This window comes from Coregonus lavaretus (assembly GCF_964263955.1).
Source record: "Coregonus lavaretus genome assembly, chromosome: 37".
Classification (NCBI taxonomy): Eukaryota; Metazoa; Chordata; class Actinopteri; order Salmoniformes; family Salmonidae; genus Coregonus; species Coregonus lavaretus.
The window spans coordinates 23,519,844-23,538,501 of record NC_140024.1 but is presented as its reverse complement, the minus strand read 5'-3'; the positions used below and the strand labels follow the sequence as shown (position 1 = coordinate 23,538,501).

At 42.2% G+C, this 18,658-nt stretch overlaps 2 protein-coding genes across 3 annotated transcripts in view; both read right to left on the bottom strand.

Moving 5' to 3' along the window:
- The window catches only part of LOC311111668 (talin-2), a 115,650-nt gene extending 108,844 nt beyond the window's left edge, over positions 1 to 6,806 (bottom strand). The window contains exon 1 of the mRNA XM_084154457.1: positions 6,722 to 6,806. The gene's annotated coding sequence lies outside the window, so the exon portion shown is untranslated. The remainder of the gene's footprint in view (positions 1 to 6,721) is intronic.
- Positions 6,807 to 11,750: 4,944 nt separating this feature from the next.
- Positions 11,751 to 16,238, bottom strand: LOC311111760 (putative ATP-dependent RNA helicase DDX28). Of its 2 annotated transcripts, none has more exons than XM_084154579.1 (4): positions 14,865 to 16,216; positions 14,603 to 14,686; positions 12,380 to 12,592; positions 11,751 to 12,202 (listed from the first exon to the last, which is right to left on the bottom strand). In XM_084154579.1, the coding sequence occupies exons 1-4, from the start codon at positions 15,978 to 15,980 to the stop codon at positions 12,176 to 12,178; spliced, it is 1,440 nt and encodes a 479-aa protein (XP_084010705.1). In that variant the 5' UTR covers positions 15,981 to 16,216; the 3' UTR covers positions 11,751 to 12,175. The 2 variants fall into 2 exon arrangements, with proteins under 2 accessions (XP_084010705.1, XP_084010704.1); XM_084154578.1 differs by having other exon boundaries at positions 11,752 to 12,175; positions 14,865 to 16,238.
- Between the last annotated feature and the right edge of the window lie 2,420 nt (positions 16,239 to 18,658).

The following is an 18,658-nucleotide window of genomic DNA, read 5'->3' as shown; positions in this document are numbered from 1 at the left end:
AGGGCTCTTCAGGGAATAGGGTGCCATTTGGCCCAAAGGCCAGTAAAGTGCACCCTCTTAAGGATACCTAATAATGTGTAATGGGAAAGTATGATATCCTGTGTCCGATTTTGCCATCTAAACATGTTCAGTAAAAGCTGGAGTTCCGTGGTGTGTTGTTCTCACTTCACAGGCTCTGTCCCTCATTAAATAAAAACAAACAAAAATTAAACGTGTGTTGTTAAATTACATTTTTATAATGTAAGTTGTTAGAACCCCCAATTGCTTTCAATTATGGAATGAAGTTACTTTGACATTTGTTTTCTAATGGTAGTGGATCACTGTAGGAGGAAAGGACAAAGTCAATACAAACTAATTAAATGTAAAAATTATTTCAATTAATCAGTGAGAAAAGCCAAACCACATCCAAGGTAATTAAAGTAATACAGTGAACAGTGTAAGTGGATAATTAGCTGATTCTAGCACAGAAGCTAATGTAACAGGTTGCCAACAGTTCCTAGAAGATACTACAGTAGTTAAAGACATTGAACGGGATCTTAAGCACTTACAAATTTGTAACATATTGTGCAAATTGGAATTACATCTTTTTTTTGCATGACGTAACAACATATTACACTAAATGGATGACATTGTACACCATTTTCGGGGACTCGTTTTGGCTCGTGATCGCTATTTTTAAAACTACTGACTGAAATTATACAAAACCTTTATAAAACACATCTTTAAGCACCAGTAAAATCCAGAACCAGTCATAATTCAAGTCATTTTGGTCTAGCGGAAGAGGAACAGCTACACCATCTAATATAGGAGGAGCGGTTGCTGACTTAGTAACACTAATCTCATTAGGCTACGGGCCTACCTTTGGGGTGCTGCATGGGTCCGGATATGAATCTGTAACTTTGCTTTTTGCAACTCTTCAGACTTTAATTTTCACAAAGACACCATAGGCTACAGCCAAATGAAAGATCTTATCGAAACAGAGCCCATATTTAAAACATAATTCTCACAGATGTTCCTTGCTGTTAGAACTAATGCACCTTGTCCTGTCAGTTTACTGGCTAAAGATGAAGGGCCATTGTCTCACATTACATAACAGTGAGGACCCTGCATGGCAAACACTGCAGACCAGAGAAGCTGTATTCAAGAGGCAATTACAAAGAAATAGCATCACTGAATCATCTTTAAAAAGGTACAGTCTTGGATCGGTTCAATGGCCATTTCAATTCTATTTAGTCCTACTTATTGATTGCATTTAGAACTCCATCTATGAATTTGAGAGGGGTTACATTTCCGCAGCCCCATCCCTCAGCTGTATACCAAAACAGTTGTTCTCTCGAATCTCAGAATGTAGCTTTAAGCCTGGCATCTCTTTTCAATTATAGGACTTCTTGCATCAGAACTGCTAAGAATGATCAGCCCTCACCACAAGCATGGCCTACCCTTGTGTAATGTACAGTATTAAAACAAAACAATTTACAAAAGGCCAACCAAGCAAAAATAGCTTTGAGACGTGCCTGGCAAGCAGCCATATTTGATTTGAAATGCAAATAGGAAGGCCTTCACATTACAACTCAAATGCATGGAGGCAGATGAGTGGAAGTGGAAGACACACAGTATGGGAAATATTAACTGGAATATGAATACCCAATTTCAACCTCCAACCGTTTGGATCCTGTGCATGTCAGAGGTGTAGTATTCTATCAGTTGCTGTTGGCAGGACCGTAGTCCAGCGAGCTGCGGCTGTGAGCCTGTGATACTTGAATGCCGTGTGTTGCCTGTTGCTAATTATAACTGAACATATGAGAATGTGACAGGGTGGGAGAGCACAGGAGTGCACCCACTGAGCTGTTGGTTTGGGTCACACGCTCTTAACTGTCTGGGTCCAAACTAAGGCGGAGTCCCAGTTCTCTACACTTCTCCCAAAGTGTGCCCTTGCACACTTTCTCAGATGAATTTTACAATGTTGGAAATTGCCTTCAGCCAACGATTACACCAATTCCATGCTTTTTAAATCTATAAACAGGGAATGTGCAAGTGTACACTTCCGGAAAAGGGTGGAGAATCAGTTCGTAGCCTAACTATGGGTTAAGCACAGGCAGGCACAGAAAAGCACTGGACTTCTAAGTTCAAAAGGAATCCTGACGCAGTATTGGAATCTCATTGGAATCTCGTGAATTGTCTCTTATGTTTAAGGTTACACATAGCTGGGCTGGGTCACACAGAGGTGTGAAATTCAGAGATATTGTTGTTAATGTGCACGAAGACAGCCCTGGGGCTGCATTCCAGACAGTGGCTGCTACTATGGACTGCATTCATATAGCAGCCTACCTTTTATGATCACAGCTAAAATGGTTCTTAAGAGCACAATATCGAAGTTAACTCACCTTTATACCCAAGGGTGTTACCTACTGGGTAATGCACAACGCATTTATCAAAAGACAGGTTACAACTCAAGTGATCAAATTAAATTATGTAGTCAAATAAAATCAATATGAGACTAAGGACACACAGTAGTTATCGTTGAGAATAGTTCTCTGCCCCAACCACTTCCTCCGCTCTGCAGTCTGCACACATCAACCAAGCCCACAGAGAGCTACTTCTCTTCCCCTGCACCTCCCACTGCATCTCACCTCCCTCCCAGTAGGCCTGTGTCCCACCTCTCCCCCCAGAATGGAGGCACCTGACTGGAGGCACCCCTCCACTCCCCTGGTCCTCCAGACCACCAAGTTTACATTGCACATCCGGCTGTCATTATGCTGCCTGTCGACAGAGTCTGGTTGCATCCCAAATAGCACTCTATTCCCTACAAAGCTCCCTATTGCCCCTCATCAAGAGTAGTGCACTATATAAGGAATAGGGTGCTATTTGGGATGTAGCGCCGCCTCCAGCCCTGCTCATTACTTCCTCTCCCTGGGTTGTGATGACAGGCAGCAGAGGCCACTCTGAACACAACACAGGCCGGATCAATAAATTAGCCCTAACACTCGTGATGAACTCCTCCACAACCGGATGCTATTGGCCTTAGAGGTCTTTATAAGCCATAAACACATTGGCCTGTGGCTGTGAAAGGCTCTTATTATCGCCTATAGTTTTTTCCTTTGGGAATGCTGGAGGAGTGGCACTATCAGGTTTAGTATGTAAAATAAAGCACAATGCATGAACCAGTGTTCAGCACCATGTGGGAAATGACATGGATGCCAATCAAACTGACATACTGTAGCCGACAATCATAACAGCAGAATATGCTTTAAAGCTTACAATCATATTGCCATTAACGCCGTAGAACAGACCCACATACAAAGTGTCAAGCATCCCATCACACTATCACATGGATTCATGTTAAACTACTGCTGCTAATGTGATGTATTCATTGTTCATACTAAACAACGTAAATATAAATACTGCATTCACGACTCTATTCATGGAAAATAGGGCAGCTTTACAGTCTATAGAGTCAAACAGCAGTTTCATAAAGGGTTTGATTGCTATTCTAAATACTGCCTCTTCATGCCACTCATCTCAGTGCTGGTAATTGGACAAACAGGCCCATTGAAACAGTAAGCATATTTGTCAATCACTGCTGCTTTGACATAATGTAGCTCACACTGCTAATAATGTAATGGATGAATACACCCATTTAAAAAGGTCAGAGCAGTTGCTAATACAAGGGGGAAAAGACTTTTGATTGATGTTTCGTGAATGTCAGATTTGCATAAGCATGAAAATGATAGAAGTTATTGCTGGCGATGACTGACCTGCAGTGCATACTAAGCATCAATAGGAACGGTTAAATGGTTATTATGGAGTGCTCTTACAACTTGCACAGCAATATTCCAACAATTTCATTCTAAATGCACATTTTAGGAATATTTTACAAATGGTTGAGTGGAAAATTAACCAGGGTTGCGTTCAGTAAGACAGAACGATGTGCAACGCTGAATTCAACTGCAACGGTACTGTACTAAACGACCAGTTGAAAAATGTGATTATAGTACAGTACAAGTTGTGATTTCAGATGGTCACACCCATATTGATCAGGGCACACCTCGCCACACCTACCAAATGGGAGCAAACATTCCTCAGACTGTTGATGAACAGTACGCAATGTTTTGGGGTAACGTGTCGTTCTGTACAAACCTTCATGCAACCTAGCAAACGTTGACGCAAAGTGAACGCTCCCCATGTGTATTCAAATACTTCATTGCTTTTCTATGATAGCATGGAAGACCAATCCAATGGGAAAAGCCATGCAGCCCCTCCATGGACTTCAACATTTACATTACATTTTAGTCATTTAGCAGACGCTCTTATCCAGAGCGACTTACAGTTAGTGAATACATTTTTATTTTATTTTTTCATACTGGCCCCCGTGGGAATCTAACCCACAACCCTGGCATTGCAAATGCCATGCTCTACCAACTGAGCTACATCCCTGCCGGCCATTCCCTCCCCTACCCTGGACGACGCTGGGCCAATTTTTGCGCCGCCCCATGGGTCAACAACTAGACCAGGGCCCGGTTTCCCAAAAGCATCTTATGGCTAAGTTATTCATTAGAACCACTGAGCTCAATGGTTCTAACAATGAACTTAGCCTTAAGATGCTTTTGGGAGCTGTTAAATTCCGGTCCTTGAGAGCCAAACACTACTTGTTTTTGATTCTACCTGGTAGTTAATTCCACTCTCCTGGTGTCCTAGGTCTAAATCAGTATTATATTAGAAGGAGAGGATGAAAAACAGAAGTGTTTTGGCCCTACAGGACTGACATTAAACAGCCCTGAACTAGATGAAGAGAAGGGAGGGTGCCAACCCCATGTAGCCTGACATTACCTTACCCTGGCAGATCAATGACTCATATCAAAGACATAACAAACCAATCCCAGTATGGTAGGTGTCCCAACAGAGCTATCAGTCTTCTCTGAGACATTACATACCCAGAACATCTTTACTAGATTTGTCTTTTTACTGACACACCAAGGACTAAGCTAGGGAGTCTTCTGAACGATTTACTTCTTGCCCATAAAACTGAAACCAAAAAAGCTACCTTGCACAGCAAACATTTCAAGCATCCCCCTTTTTCTGCCTCTCATAACAGTGTCAACCTTCTGCTTACCAGCTCAAACCATCCAGTCTACCTCTAGCCATACTCCAAGTGTGAAGTCCACTTATAGGCTAAAACACAGCAAGTTTGCCCGGCTTTACTAGTGGTCCTTAACTATTACAATAAAATAAGGATGTATCAATATATCAACATTTGAATAATCATTCACCACATGAAAAAAAATATTTAACATTATTTTGTATTATTTTGTTGAATCGTACGATATACCAAGCAATGGTAAGCTATACCGTTCAATATTAATGGTACATTGATGGTATTCTGCCTTTAATAGGCCCCGTGTAACTCAGTTGGTAGAGCATGGCGCTTGCAACGCCAGGGTTGTAGGTTCGTTTCCCACGGGGGGCCAGTATGAAAAAAAAGTATGAAAATGTATGCACTCTAACTGTAAGTCGCTCTGGATAAGAGCGTCTGCTAAATGACTAAAATGTAAAGGTAAATGTACACGATCACAGTTGTAACGTTCCATCAATGCAAGCCAAGGGGTGTGGCACTACCATGCGCTGCAATAAGGCACACAGCATCGTTAAAGTAAATAGAGTAATTCGTGGAATTCCACGGCCAACAACTTCCATATTCCTGGTTACAATGTTGCCGTTCTTATGATGACTGACACATTGATATATTGTAGCGAGCAGCACCCACGCACATGCAAAACTCACGGACGTGGAGAACTGCTGCTGAAATACTGGACGAGTGTGGTTGGATTTAAAATAATTCGACTGCTTATTCGGCCAGAATGAGTGCCTCTGATATGGGGAAACACAGCTTGGCACACTCTGTTGTGTTTCATATAAACATAGATACTTCAATAGTGTATCATGTATGAATGGAGATAATGCAAAGTTTTAAAAGGTGTCTAGTCTAGTGGTACTGACTTTGATGGTAGCGGCTATCAGGTTATAATATGGCGGCTTCAAATCTCACTCCTCCATGCAGTTACAATTGAATTGCCATAATCTCTACACATGCACAGCCTACATTTCTAACAAGAATGTAGGCTATTTGTTACATTGGATGAACTCAGTAATGTTGATTAAGTTTTACAAACGTGGTGTTATTATAACGACCTCAATCGGCAATCTCATTTCACATACAGAGCGACCCCAAAACACACATGGACTCCGACTCCTGCTTCTCTTCTTACCAAATGCAATATGTGGTCACTTAGCCGAAAATTTTAAATTGTGTGTAAACGACTTAATTTCCTGTTGTAGTTTGAAAATGCAATGAGGTTCATGTTAAATTCCTCAACAGGCAACATCCTCTGCAGCCTAATCTCACACCATGAAATGTGATTTTGACCATTAATTCCGAAAAGTAGTGGACACGTTCACGAATTGAAATAAGAAACTGCATGCACAACAGTTGAGTTTACATCCGAGGAAAAACTATGCATTACGGATAACTCTGAAACAAGACATATAATCCCATTGATTCGAGAGTCAAGCAAGGTTTCTACATCGCCTTGCTCACTATTTCGCAACGCACTCCAATCAAATCCCTAATTAAACCAAGCATGGACAGAGAGAATGTCTCATTTCGACGTCTATTCAAGCAGCGGACTGGACACACATTATAATCCGGCAGAAAATGCTATCCTACCTGCGAATCTTCTACTGTTTCATTGCATGCAGTTAGCCCTTCAGATGCACATATAGCCAGCAGTCCTGCTCTATGGAGTAAAAAACCCTCCTCGCTGAGGAAATATCCAAGTGGCCAAATAGTGAACAGTAGTGGTGGTTGGTGTAGCAGGGAGGGGGAAGGTACAGGGGGAGGTAGCGGGGCGTAAGGGATAGCGCTGGGAACGCGGAAAACGTCATAAAAGAGGGACCTTCCGGGCTTTGTAGTCACTTCTGCCCGTAGTTGTGTTCCATTTAGTCAAAACAGCTTTGAAGTCCATTAAGGGATATGAGCTGAGAGAGACCTCGCCATTGTACCACAAGCAGGGGCATAGTAGTGAAACATAATATATGAAGACCAGGGCCCGGTTTCCAATAGCGATGGAATTTAAGCTTACGAGTGTTTTAACGATGCATCTTTCCGACAACGGCCGAAGATGTAACATGCGTTTCCCAAAACATCACACAGAGGGATAACTGTCGCTAAGTGAGTCGTTGGAGCATGTGTCGATAATGATAGGATCGAAAGAAGGGGAGCGCTGCTCTCGGATCAGCTTCCTACATTCAAATATTTCCTTAACATTACAATTATTTCACAATACTGACGACGGATCAACTCCAAGAGAGATATTACCACCTACGGCTGCAAATATTGAGGCGGCGTATTCTAACGCTTACAACAAAAAAATACGAAATCAACGATTTGGCACATCATTGCGCACGTTAGGCTACACATCATGAAATATATTGAGACAAATTACAGACAGTAGCCTACAAGTATCCAAATATAACTCAATTGACTGAACATGAAATGTGTTTCAATATGATTGAAATAGGCTTAGCCTACTGTTTACATTATAATGCAGTCATCTCGATTTTCATTTGAAGCATCGTTTTATACGTCGCTTGATTTTATCAATTGCAAAGACATTGGCAACTTTGTATTTGTATTTAACTTTGTTCTGAAGTTATCAGCGGAGAGATAGGAATAATGTTTAGCAGATATCTTCTGTGTATAAAGTGACGGGATAGGGCAAAAAGCATCTCGACGCACTTAGCTGTTCTACGAGTGGTCAGGCGTTAGTTTACAAGCGTTTTCAAGTGCAACGTTAATAACGATGGTTTTGGGTAATGACTATAATGACTATAATTTGCTGGAATGCTTTGGTATTCAAATAGTCTATGTCATTTGATATCATCTGGGTTGGGTGACCATTAATTGAAATTAGGCTATATAACCAGAGAGGTTTGTACATTTTTATTTCATGTTTATTTTATGAATTTAGTTCATGTTTTGTATTGACTGAAATATAAATTCATAAAATAAACATGACATAAAAATGTAAGCATTTGCCTATACCAATCCTGGCAATAGGTCCAGTCAGCATGCCAATTTCTCCCTCAACACTTGCACATTTTAGAGTGGCCTTTTATTGTCCCCAGCACAAGGTGCACCTGTGTAATGATCACATCAGCTCATGAAACATGGGACCAACACATTATATGTTGCGTTTATATTTATACTCCTAAACAGCTAAATAATCTCACTCAGTCTGGATGTGTACAGTGCAATGATGTCTACCGGTATATGTCTATTATACAGCACCCTGGTGATGTTATATTTGGTGCAATTAGGCTAACTCAATAAGTGAGAAAATATAGAGGTACATTTACATAATAGCAGGGTATTAAGAAAAGGAAAACAATTTCCTTTGAAACCAGATCTCACAAAGATATTTCAAATCAAATCAAATCAAATTTTATTGGTCACATGCGCCGAATACAACAGGTGCAGACATTACAGTGAAATGCTTACTTACAGCCCTTAACCAACAGTGCATTTATTTTAAACAAAAAAGTAAGAATAAAACAACAACAAAAAAGTGTTGAGAAAAAAAGAGCAGAAGTAAAAATAAAGTGACAGTAGGGAGGCTATATATACAATAGAATAAAGTGACAGTAGGGAGGCTATATATACAGGGGGGTACCGTTGCATAGTCAATGTGCGGGGGCACCGGCTAGTTGAGGTAGTTGAGGTAATATGTACATGTGGGTAGAGTTAAAGTGACTATGCATAAATACTTAACAGAGTAGCAGCAGCGTAAAAAGTATGGGGTGGGGGGGCAGTGCAAATAGTCCGGGTAGCCATGATTAGCTGTTCAGGAGTCTTATGGCTTGGGGGTAGAAGCTGTTGAGAAGTCTTTTGGACCTAGACTTGGCACTCCGGTACCGCTTGCCGTGCGGTAGCAGAGAGAACAGTCTATGACTAGGGTGACTGGAGTCTTTGACAATTTTGAGGGCCTTCCTCTGACACCGCCTGGTATAGAGGTCCTGGATGGCAGGGAGCTTTGCCCCTGTGATGTACTGGGCCGTACGCACTACCCTCTGTAGTGCCTTGCGGTCAGAGGCCAAGCAGTTGCCATACCAGGCGGTGATGCAACCAGTCAGGATGCTCTCGATGGTGCAGCTGTAGAATTTTTTGAGGATCTGAGGACCCATGCCAAATCTTTTTAGTCTCCTGAGGGGGAATAGGCTTTGTCGTGCCCTCTTCACGACTGTCTTGGTGTGTTTGGACCATGATAGTTCGTTGGTGATGTGGACACCAAGGAACTTGAAGCTCTCAACCTGTTCCACTACAGCCCCGTCGATGAGAATGGGGGCGTGCTCAGTCCTCTTTTTTTTCCTGTAGTCCACAATCATCTCCTTTGTCTTGGTCACGTTGAGGGAGAGGTTGTTGTCCTGGCACCACACGGCCAGATCTCTGACCTCCTCCCTATAGGCTGTCTCATCGTTGTCGGTGATCAGGCCTACCACTGTTGTGTCGTCGGCAAACTTAATGATGGTGTTGGAGTCGTGCCTGGCCATGCAGTCATGGGTGAACAGAGAGTACAGGAGGGGACTGAGCACGCACCCCTGAGGGGCCCCCGTGTTGAGGATCAGTGTGGCAGATGTGTTATTACCTACCCTTACCACCTGGGGGCGGCCCGTCAGGAAGTCCAGGATCCAGTTGCAGAGGGAGGTGTTTAGTCCCAGGATCCTTAGCTTAGTGATGAGCTTTGAGGGCACTATGGTGTTGAATGCTGAGCTGTAGTCAATGAATAGCATTCTCACGTAGGTGTTCCTCTTGTCCAGGTGGGAAAGGGCAGTGTGGAGTGCGATAGAGATTGCATCATCTGTGGATCTGTTGGGGCGGTATGCAAATTGGAGTGGGTCTAGGGTTTCTGGGATTATGCTGTTGATGTGAGCCATGACCAGTCTTTCAAAGCACTTCATGGCTACAGACGTCAGTGCCACGGGTCGGTAGTCATTTAGGCAGGTTATCTTAGAGTTCTTGGGCACGGGGACTATGGTGGTCTGCTTGAAACATGTTGGTATTACAGACTCAGTCAGGGACATGTTGAAAATGTCAGTGAAGACACTTGCCAGTTGGTCAGCACATGCTCGGAGTACACGTCCTGGTAATCCGTCTGGCCCTGCGGCCTTGTGAATGTTGACCTGCTTAAAAGTCTTACTCACATCGGCTACGGAGAGCGTGATCACATAGTCGTCCGGAACAGCTGGTGCTCTCATGCATGCTTCAGTGTTGCTTGCCTCGAAGCGAGCATAGAAGTGGTTTAGCTCGTCTGGAAGGCTTGTGTCACTGGGCAGCTCGCGGCTGTGCTTCCCTTTGTAGTCTGTAATAGTTTTCAAGCCCTGCCACATCCGACGAGCGTCAGAGCCAGTGTAGTATGATTCAATCTTAGACCTGTATTGACTCTTTGCCTGTTTGATGGTTCGTCGGAGGTCATAGCGGGATTTCTTATAAGCGTCCGGGTTAGAGTCCCGTTCCTTGAAAGCGGCAGCTCTACCCTTTAGCTCAGTGCGGATGTTTCCTGTAATCCATGGCTTCTGGTTGGGGTATGTACGTACGGTCACTGTGGGGACGACATCATCGATGCACTTATTGATGAAGCCAGTGACTGATGTGGTGTACTCCTCAATGCTGTCTGAAGAATCCCGGAACATGTTCCAGTCTGTGCTAGCAAAACAGTCCTGTAGCTTAGCATCTGCGTCATCTGACCACTTTTTTATTAGCCGAATCACTGGTGCTTCCTGCTTCAGTTTTTGCTTATAAGCAGGAATCAGGAGGATAGAGTTATGGTCAGATTTGCCAAATGGAGGGCGAGGGAGAGCTTTGTATGCGTCTCTGTGTGTGGAGTAAAGGTGGTCTAGAGTTTTTTCCCCTCTGGTTGCACATTTAACATGTTTGAACATTTTCATGTTCAAACATGTTGCTTCCTCTAAAACAAGTAACCGCAGGCATCAATGGGATAAACTTCAAGGCTAGGGCCTGAATCCAACTTGACTGTAGATTAATGGAAATTGCTACATATTGGTTTTTTAATGCGGTGCTTCTGTATTACACACAAAAAAAGCGGAAACAGAGTGAAGACCGCTTTCCAAAATGTAACATGCTAATGTAGGTCTACCTGTGGTTATTGATAAGAGATTAGCACTGCTGTCTCAGTGGCTCCCTACCAGATACATGAAAGGTTCTATGAGTTAATCGTTCTTTTAAGGAAATTATTTTCATTTCGGGAAGGAAAAGTAACTTCGGTATTCCATACTTGTTCTAAATGTTTTTTTAGATTCTTTAACCTATGTTTTACCAAAACAAGTTAGCATGGCTGAGTTAAATTCCATAAATGAAGGGCTTGCCGCATGTGGGTGAGTATTAAAATAAGGCTATATTTGTCCATAGCCCTTCTCTGGTTATATGTATGACTGCTGTATGACATGTAAAATAAAGTAAATACTGACACCTCGTGGTTACACATGAGAAGTGCAAACATGTGTGGCACACCTGCTGCTTGTAAGAGGGTATGATTTTAGTACATTCCCAAAGACACTTCCTCTTTGGAAAGACATGCTGTAACCATCTGGGTTAAAAAGAGAAGTCAGATCATAGTTCCAGTCTCAAACATGATATGGCAGCTAAAAAGGTCAAAGGACTCAGTCTCACACAGATGGTTTGGGCTATCATGGATGCAATCGTTTTACTGAACAAATTAATCAAACATTAAGGTCTCTCTGAGACCAAGTCAGTTCTGCTTTGGTAATATCCTAATACTTGGCAGACCCGCTAGTAGGGCAACCCCTCTTCCTCCTCCTCCTCTTCGGATGCTTTGGGCTCAGGCTTCCTGATGGCCGACTCCATCCCAGGCAGACTTGTCCTCCTCCGGGCTGCCGTCTCAATCTTCTGCACCAACTCCACGTCCCAGGGGTGGGTGACGAAGCTGAGCACCTCCCCATCCTCCACGCTCCCTGCACGTCCCACCCGCCCCGCCCGGTGGATGTAGTCCGTGTGGGATTCTGGGAAGTCGTAGTTGACCACCAGACGGACCTTCTGGGTGTCCAATCCTCGGGAAGCGATGTCGGTACAGATCAGCACGTCCACCTATAGGGATGGAATGTGAAACGTCGCCTATAACGTGTATGTTGTTAATGACGTGTTATTTTTACTGGGTGTCTTTTTAAAGTGTTTCTTTATTGTGTGACATGGAGCTTGTCACACAATGTGGACATAGATATTGTCACATGGAGTTTGATAAGCAATTTGCAACTGCGCAAGCAGACAAAGTATAATCTCGTCTCCTCTCACCTGTCCCTTCTGGAAGGAGTGGAAGATTCCGGCCCGGAGGGAGGCAGGCATCTCCCCCTGCAGTCGGACATGTCTCAGCCCCATGTCCTCCAGGGAGTAGCCCAGCCAGTTGACTGTAGGAGCCCGGTTACAGAACACCAACACCCCAGCCTTGTCCTGCTCTGCTGTCTTCAGGGCTTGGTGAAGCTCCAGAAGCTTGTCAGCTCCCCTCACCTTAATATTGAATAATATAGATTTGTTATATATAGTATACTATAAATTATATTCTATCAATTATACTAACTCATTTAATACTATATATATATATATATATATATAATGTAATTTACAGTATTCTGTAAATTTTTTTTTTTTTTAATCAAGTTAAATCACAGGATTTGCTGTGATGAATCTCGATTAATCGAAAATTCAGAAATTCAGCTGTAATATTTTTTTATACAAAAAGCATTACAGAATATTGACGTCTTCATTTTGTCCAAAGTAACGCTAAGCAAAATCTGACAAATTGATGAAGAACTCTTTCTTTAACGTCAATGTCAACTTGTTTTGATATCGCATTGTTGTTTTTAGCTGTATAGATTCTGCATTTTTTATGCTTTCAGACAATGCAAATAATCCCTATAGAAAAATAAGTGTGCACTAAAATTACAATAAATTGAGTTAACGGATTCACTTTCACAGCTCTACTATAAATACATACAGTTGAAGTCGGAAGTTTACATACACCTTAGCCAAATACATTTAAACTCAGTTTTTCACAATTCCTGACATTTAATCCTAGGAAACATTCCCTGTTTTAGGTCAGTTAGGATCACCACTTTATTTTAAGAATGTGAAATGTCAGAATAATAGTAGAGAGAATGATTTATTTCAGCTTTTATTTCTTTCATCACATTCCCAGTAAGTCAGAAGTTTACATACACTCAATTAGTATTTGGTAGAATTGCCTTTAAATTGTTTAACTTGGGTCAAACGTTTCAGGTAGCCTTCCACAAGCTTCCCACAATAAGTTGGGTGAATTTTGTCCCATTCCTCCTGACAGAGCTGGTGTAACTGAGTCAGGTTTGTAGGCCTCCTTGCTCGCACACGCCTTTTCAGTTCTGCCCACAAATTTTCTATAGGATTGAGGTCAGGGCTTTGTGATGGCCACTCCAATACTTTGACTTTGTTGTCCTTAAGCCATTTTGCCACAGCTTTGGAAGTATGCTTGGGGTCATTGTCCATGACATAACTATGGTCCTTATGGGCAAACAGTTCTATTTTTGTTTCATCAGACCAGAGGACATTTCTCCAAAAAGTACGATCTTTGTCCCCATGTGCAGTTGCAAACCATAGTCTGGCTTTTTTATGGTGGTTTTTGAGCAGTGACTTCTTCCTTGCTGAGCGGCCTTTCAGGTTATGTCGATATAGGCCTCGTTTTACTGTGGATATAAATACTTTTGTTCCTGTTTCCTCCAGCATCTTCACAGGGTCCTTTGCTGTTGTTCTGGGATTGAAGTTCATCTCTAGGAGACAGAACGCGTCTCCTTCCTGAGCGGTATGACGGCTGCGTGGTCCGATGGTGTTTATACTTACGTACTATTGTTTGTACAGATGCACATGGTACCTTCAGGCGTTTGGAAATTGCTCCCAAGGTTGAAGCAGACTTGTGGAGGTCCACAATCTTTTTTTCTGAAGTCTTGGCTGATTTCTTTTGATTTTCCCATGATGTCAAGCAAAGAGCCACTGAGTTTGAAGGTAGGCCTTGAAATACATCCACAGGTACACCTCCAATTGACTCAAATGATGTCAATTAGCCTATCAGAAGCTTCTAAAGCCATGACATCATTTTCTGGAATTTTCCAAGCTGTTTAAAGGCACAGTCAACTTAGTGTATGTAAACTTCTGACCCACTGGAATTGTGATACAGTGAATTATAAGTGAAATAATCTGTCTGTAAACAATTGTTGGAAAATGTACTTGTGTCATGCACAAAGTAGATGTCCTAACCGACTTGCCCAAAACTATAGTTTGTTAACAAGAAATGTGTGGAGTGGTTGAAAAACGAGTTTTAATGACTCCAACCTAAGTGTATGTAAACTTCCGCCTTCAACTGTAGGTACTAGTACATGGGTTTTATACATAGCTTTATATATAGACACTTTACAATATAGAAGAACACCAAAGAAACAAAGCAATACTAATACCAAACCAATGAAAACAATAATAATAAGTTGGAAATACCTTCAGGAAGGTCTGTTTTACATGTGGCATGAGGAAGTGAAGATTCTTGCTCTTGATGGTCACCATGCTGCCCAGGTCCGTCACCTATAACAACAAGTCAGTCTCATTTTAATGTGCATTTTACATAATGAGGCAGGAATATGCACAACCTGTGACCAGAGTCCTATGTGGTAGTGCACTATAGTATAGGGAGTAGGGTCTATAGGGAGTTTGGGACGCAGACAATGTAGGAAAAGGGGAATAATAACAGAATGATAATGACCTGGCTGAGAACCTCTCCGACCCCTCCGGGGAACGTGGCCCCCACCACCACCAGCTGGGCCTTGCGGGTTGGGCCGGGGCCCCGGGTCTCTGAGGGGTCGCTGGCCACGCGGATCTGGACCAGGATGCTCTCCAGCATGCCAGAGAAGCTGGGATCAAACATGGTGTCTGCCTCATCCACCACCATGAAGCTCAGCTCCCCCAGGTCTAGGTAGCGTCTCCGCAGGGCCTTGACGAGGGCACCGGGTGTGGCCACCAACACATCCGGGGGACCCTTGGTGAAGGCCAGCTTGATGTTGCCCACACCTTTCCCACCTCCCACTGTCTTCACCATCAGCCCGAATGGGCCACACAGGCTCCTGGCCACAGCAGAGACCTGGTCAGCGAGTTCTCTAGAGGGGACAAGGATAACAGAGCGAGTCCTGGGTGTGGTCTCTATAGACTCGGAATCTGTTGCTTTCTCAGCCTGTAGTTTGTGAATGATGGGCAAGAGGTAGCTCAGGGTTTTGCCACTGCCCGTCTCAGCTGCGCACAGGATGTTATAGCCTTTCAGGAGCTTGGGGATGGTTTGTAGTTGAACGGTTGTAGGGTGAGTTATGTTGTCCTTGCCCAAAGTCTCCACTAAGTCCGGGCAGAGGTGAAGGTTGTGAAATGTAATAGGTTTACTCTTCTCTTTGGCTTTGTCACCCTCCTCATCCTGGATTTCTGTGACAAAGGGTGGAGTGCTCTGAGTGTTGTTAACCGTGAAGTAGTCGCCAAATGATTTGTTGTGTTTCCATCCTTTGGAGGAGAGATGGGGCTGCTCAAATTTCCCAAGTGTGTAGCCTGCAGACTGATTCAGTTCTGGGTTCTTGCTTTTAATTAGGAGCTTGCCAGCCTTGATGGTGTTGACTTTGTTCTTGCTTCTCACCTGCTTCACATTTTCTACCTGCTCCTGCATGTGTCTGGGAATACGAATGACCACAGGTTGTGCTGTGGTTGACATGGGATGAGCACCACAGGCTGAACTCATTGTACCATGAATACATGCTACTGCTCTGAAATGACCCGAGGACGAGTAGTTGTGTTTTGATATCAACGTAGACAACACTGAGTAGCCGACCTTCACAGACTGCATTCTGTTGGTAAATTAGCTAGCTTACGTTAGGTAGGAGGAATCAGCTGGTGCACGTCTTCACAAACAAATAGACAATACAGTTTCTGCTGTATTTCATTATAGTGTATACCGTGAATTTATCAAATGCTTTAGAGAACAAGATATATTGGATTATATATGTTTTTACCGGACTGTATTTTTCGTTTAATTTCAAACATTAAATTTCACATGCGTCGGTGGTGAATAATGATGACGTCGAGTCTGCTGATCCGTCGCAGGAGATGACGCGTTGCAGATTGAATAGAACGGTAGCCCAGATAGAAATACAATATATAGAATGGACATTTAAAAATCATTGCTCTCCAGTTGTTGTTTTTATGACATTTTTCTGTTTAGAAAGTATGTTAGATGTTATGTACATTATGGAAAGTTTTTTAATAGTACATGTCGGCTACCCGTGTAGTACTAGAATGGAACAGGGTAGAATATATGGGCCAACTTCCATCCACAGTGGGATCAGTGTTATATTCTCTGTGTTGTGTTAATGTATTATTGTACTTGAGGACAACTTGAGTTTGGCTGTGTGGATTGGAGACAGCCAGCCAAGTAATTATTGTGTTTCAATACTGGGTTAATTGTTAAATTCAATTATGCATGTATCTGTCTTCAGACCATTTTGAAATTGATCCTTACTAGTATTGTAAAATGTTGCTGTGTTTGTATGTGTGTTAGACTAGTTTTATGTGCTTGTATCCGTGCTGTGCCATTATGATACATGTACTAAATCGTTATTGTAGCCTATTGTACTGAAGAGCCACCGACAACCTGTGGACCAAAAAAAAAACAAGGAAGTCATACAGTTATTGAACTTCTCTCCAACCTAGATTTTACATTTCCATTTTTGTCATTTAGCAGACTGGGCACTGGTCCTTACAGTTAGTGCATACATTTTTTTATTTTTTTTTCATACTGGCCCCCCGTGGGAATCGAACCCACAATCCTGGCGTTGCAAGCGCCATGCTCTACCAACTGAGCTACACGGGGCCATGTAGATCAAAGCCAATGTGAGAGTACAACCCACGTGATGAGCTCACAGCTCTATTCACCCTGGACCTGATGATGAAGATTGCCTCTGATGATCTCTGTGGTTCAGTAATCACTGATCTGTCACCAGTATTGATCCCTCATCAGGCACAGTTCCCCTGCCAGTAATAGGGTGTCACGTGTTGACTGTTAGTTCAAGCATTGGGCAAAACCCTGACATTGCTATCCAGAACAGTACTGGTGGAAAAAAAATAGGAAAAATAGAAGAGCTTTGACAGTATTAGAGAGAACTACGGGAAAGAAGTGAGCAGTGAGGAGAGGCGAATAATGTTGGGTCTTGATTGGTTTTGTTGTTGTTCTTTCAGTAAACAGTGGAGGGCAGCATACATCAAGGATGAAGACCAGTAAGTCAAACCCGTAAACCACAAAACCTGTCATATGCTCCACTCGATACCTATCCTGTGTATGCATTTTACACTAGATCTTCTTCAGAATTTTAGTGCCAATTTCTCTGCCAATTTTTCCGGTATTCTTTTGCATGATGAATAGGCGTCTACATGTAGCTATTTTCACTTAGGTGTTCAATCAAAATGCCTTTTACTGTTATACTCAGTTCAGTTATGTTCCAATATTAAATAGATACATTGTTGTCATTTGCTTTCTTGTGGTTTTGTATTTGAATAAAACAAGTAGGCCTAAAGAAAATAATTTAGAATTCAGATAAAATACATCTCAAATAATCCTGTCTTCTCCGATATTTGGAAAGTTAGAAATAGGCCTCATTCCTCATCTTGTGAGGAATTCGGACAGATTCTTGTGCAATATAATAATAACAGTCAATATTTAAGCCATATTATGGCGCATGTCAGTCAAGGTGATGTATTGAAGTTCAGTGTGCTATGCTGTGCAGAAGCTCAAGCCTCAATCCTTGAAAGAGAGCGACACACACCTCTCTCAAACACAGGACAAGTGAGGGGGTAGAGGGTTTCTTTTTTCCCTCACAACTTTCTTTACGAGAACTTAATATCGTTAACCACATCCACACCCTCCCACACAATTTGTGTACATTGTGTTCTTTATCTTCTCCCTTTAAAGGTCATCTGAGAAGATAAGAGGCACACATGTAACCTGAATTAAGCAGCAACAAGTAGTGGGTCTGGAGACATGCTCTAACAGCATTGTACTCATGCAGACGTCAATAAAACAAATAATAACCTACCATACAAAAGAGAATGCATACAAATCAGTGTTTACAGTGTAGGACATGTTGTGAGGTAGGCAAGTGCTAAATCTGTTATTCACTTAATAAATCTTATTGGAATATTTTTTTGAATATGGTGTATTAAAACTGAACATCCAAAATAACTTTTTTGAAATAAGATCAGAGAACTTCGGTTAGTAAATCATGTTATTTCTCTATTTTGGTCACATAGCAACTTTGTACATAACACCCTTATCCTATATAAATGCGATAATTTCCCAATAATATCAATATTGCAGCTCTAAAAATCACTGATTAGTTTGTTGCCTAACGTATCAAAGCAGAGGGTTATGCTTCAACACCGAATTGTCTTTAGAATTCAACTGTCATTTCAAAATTAACTCAACCATGGACTGTCAAGGTAACATATCGATAGCAGTTTTATTAGTATGAT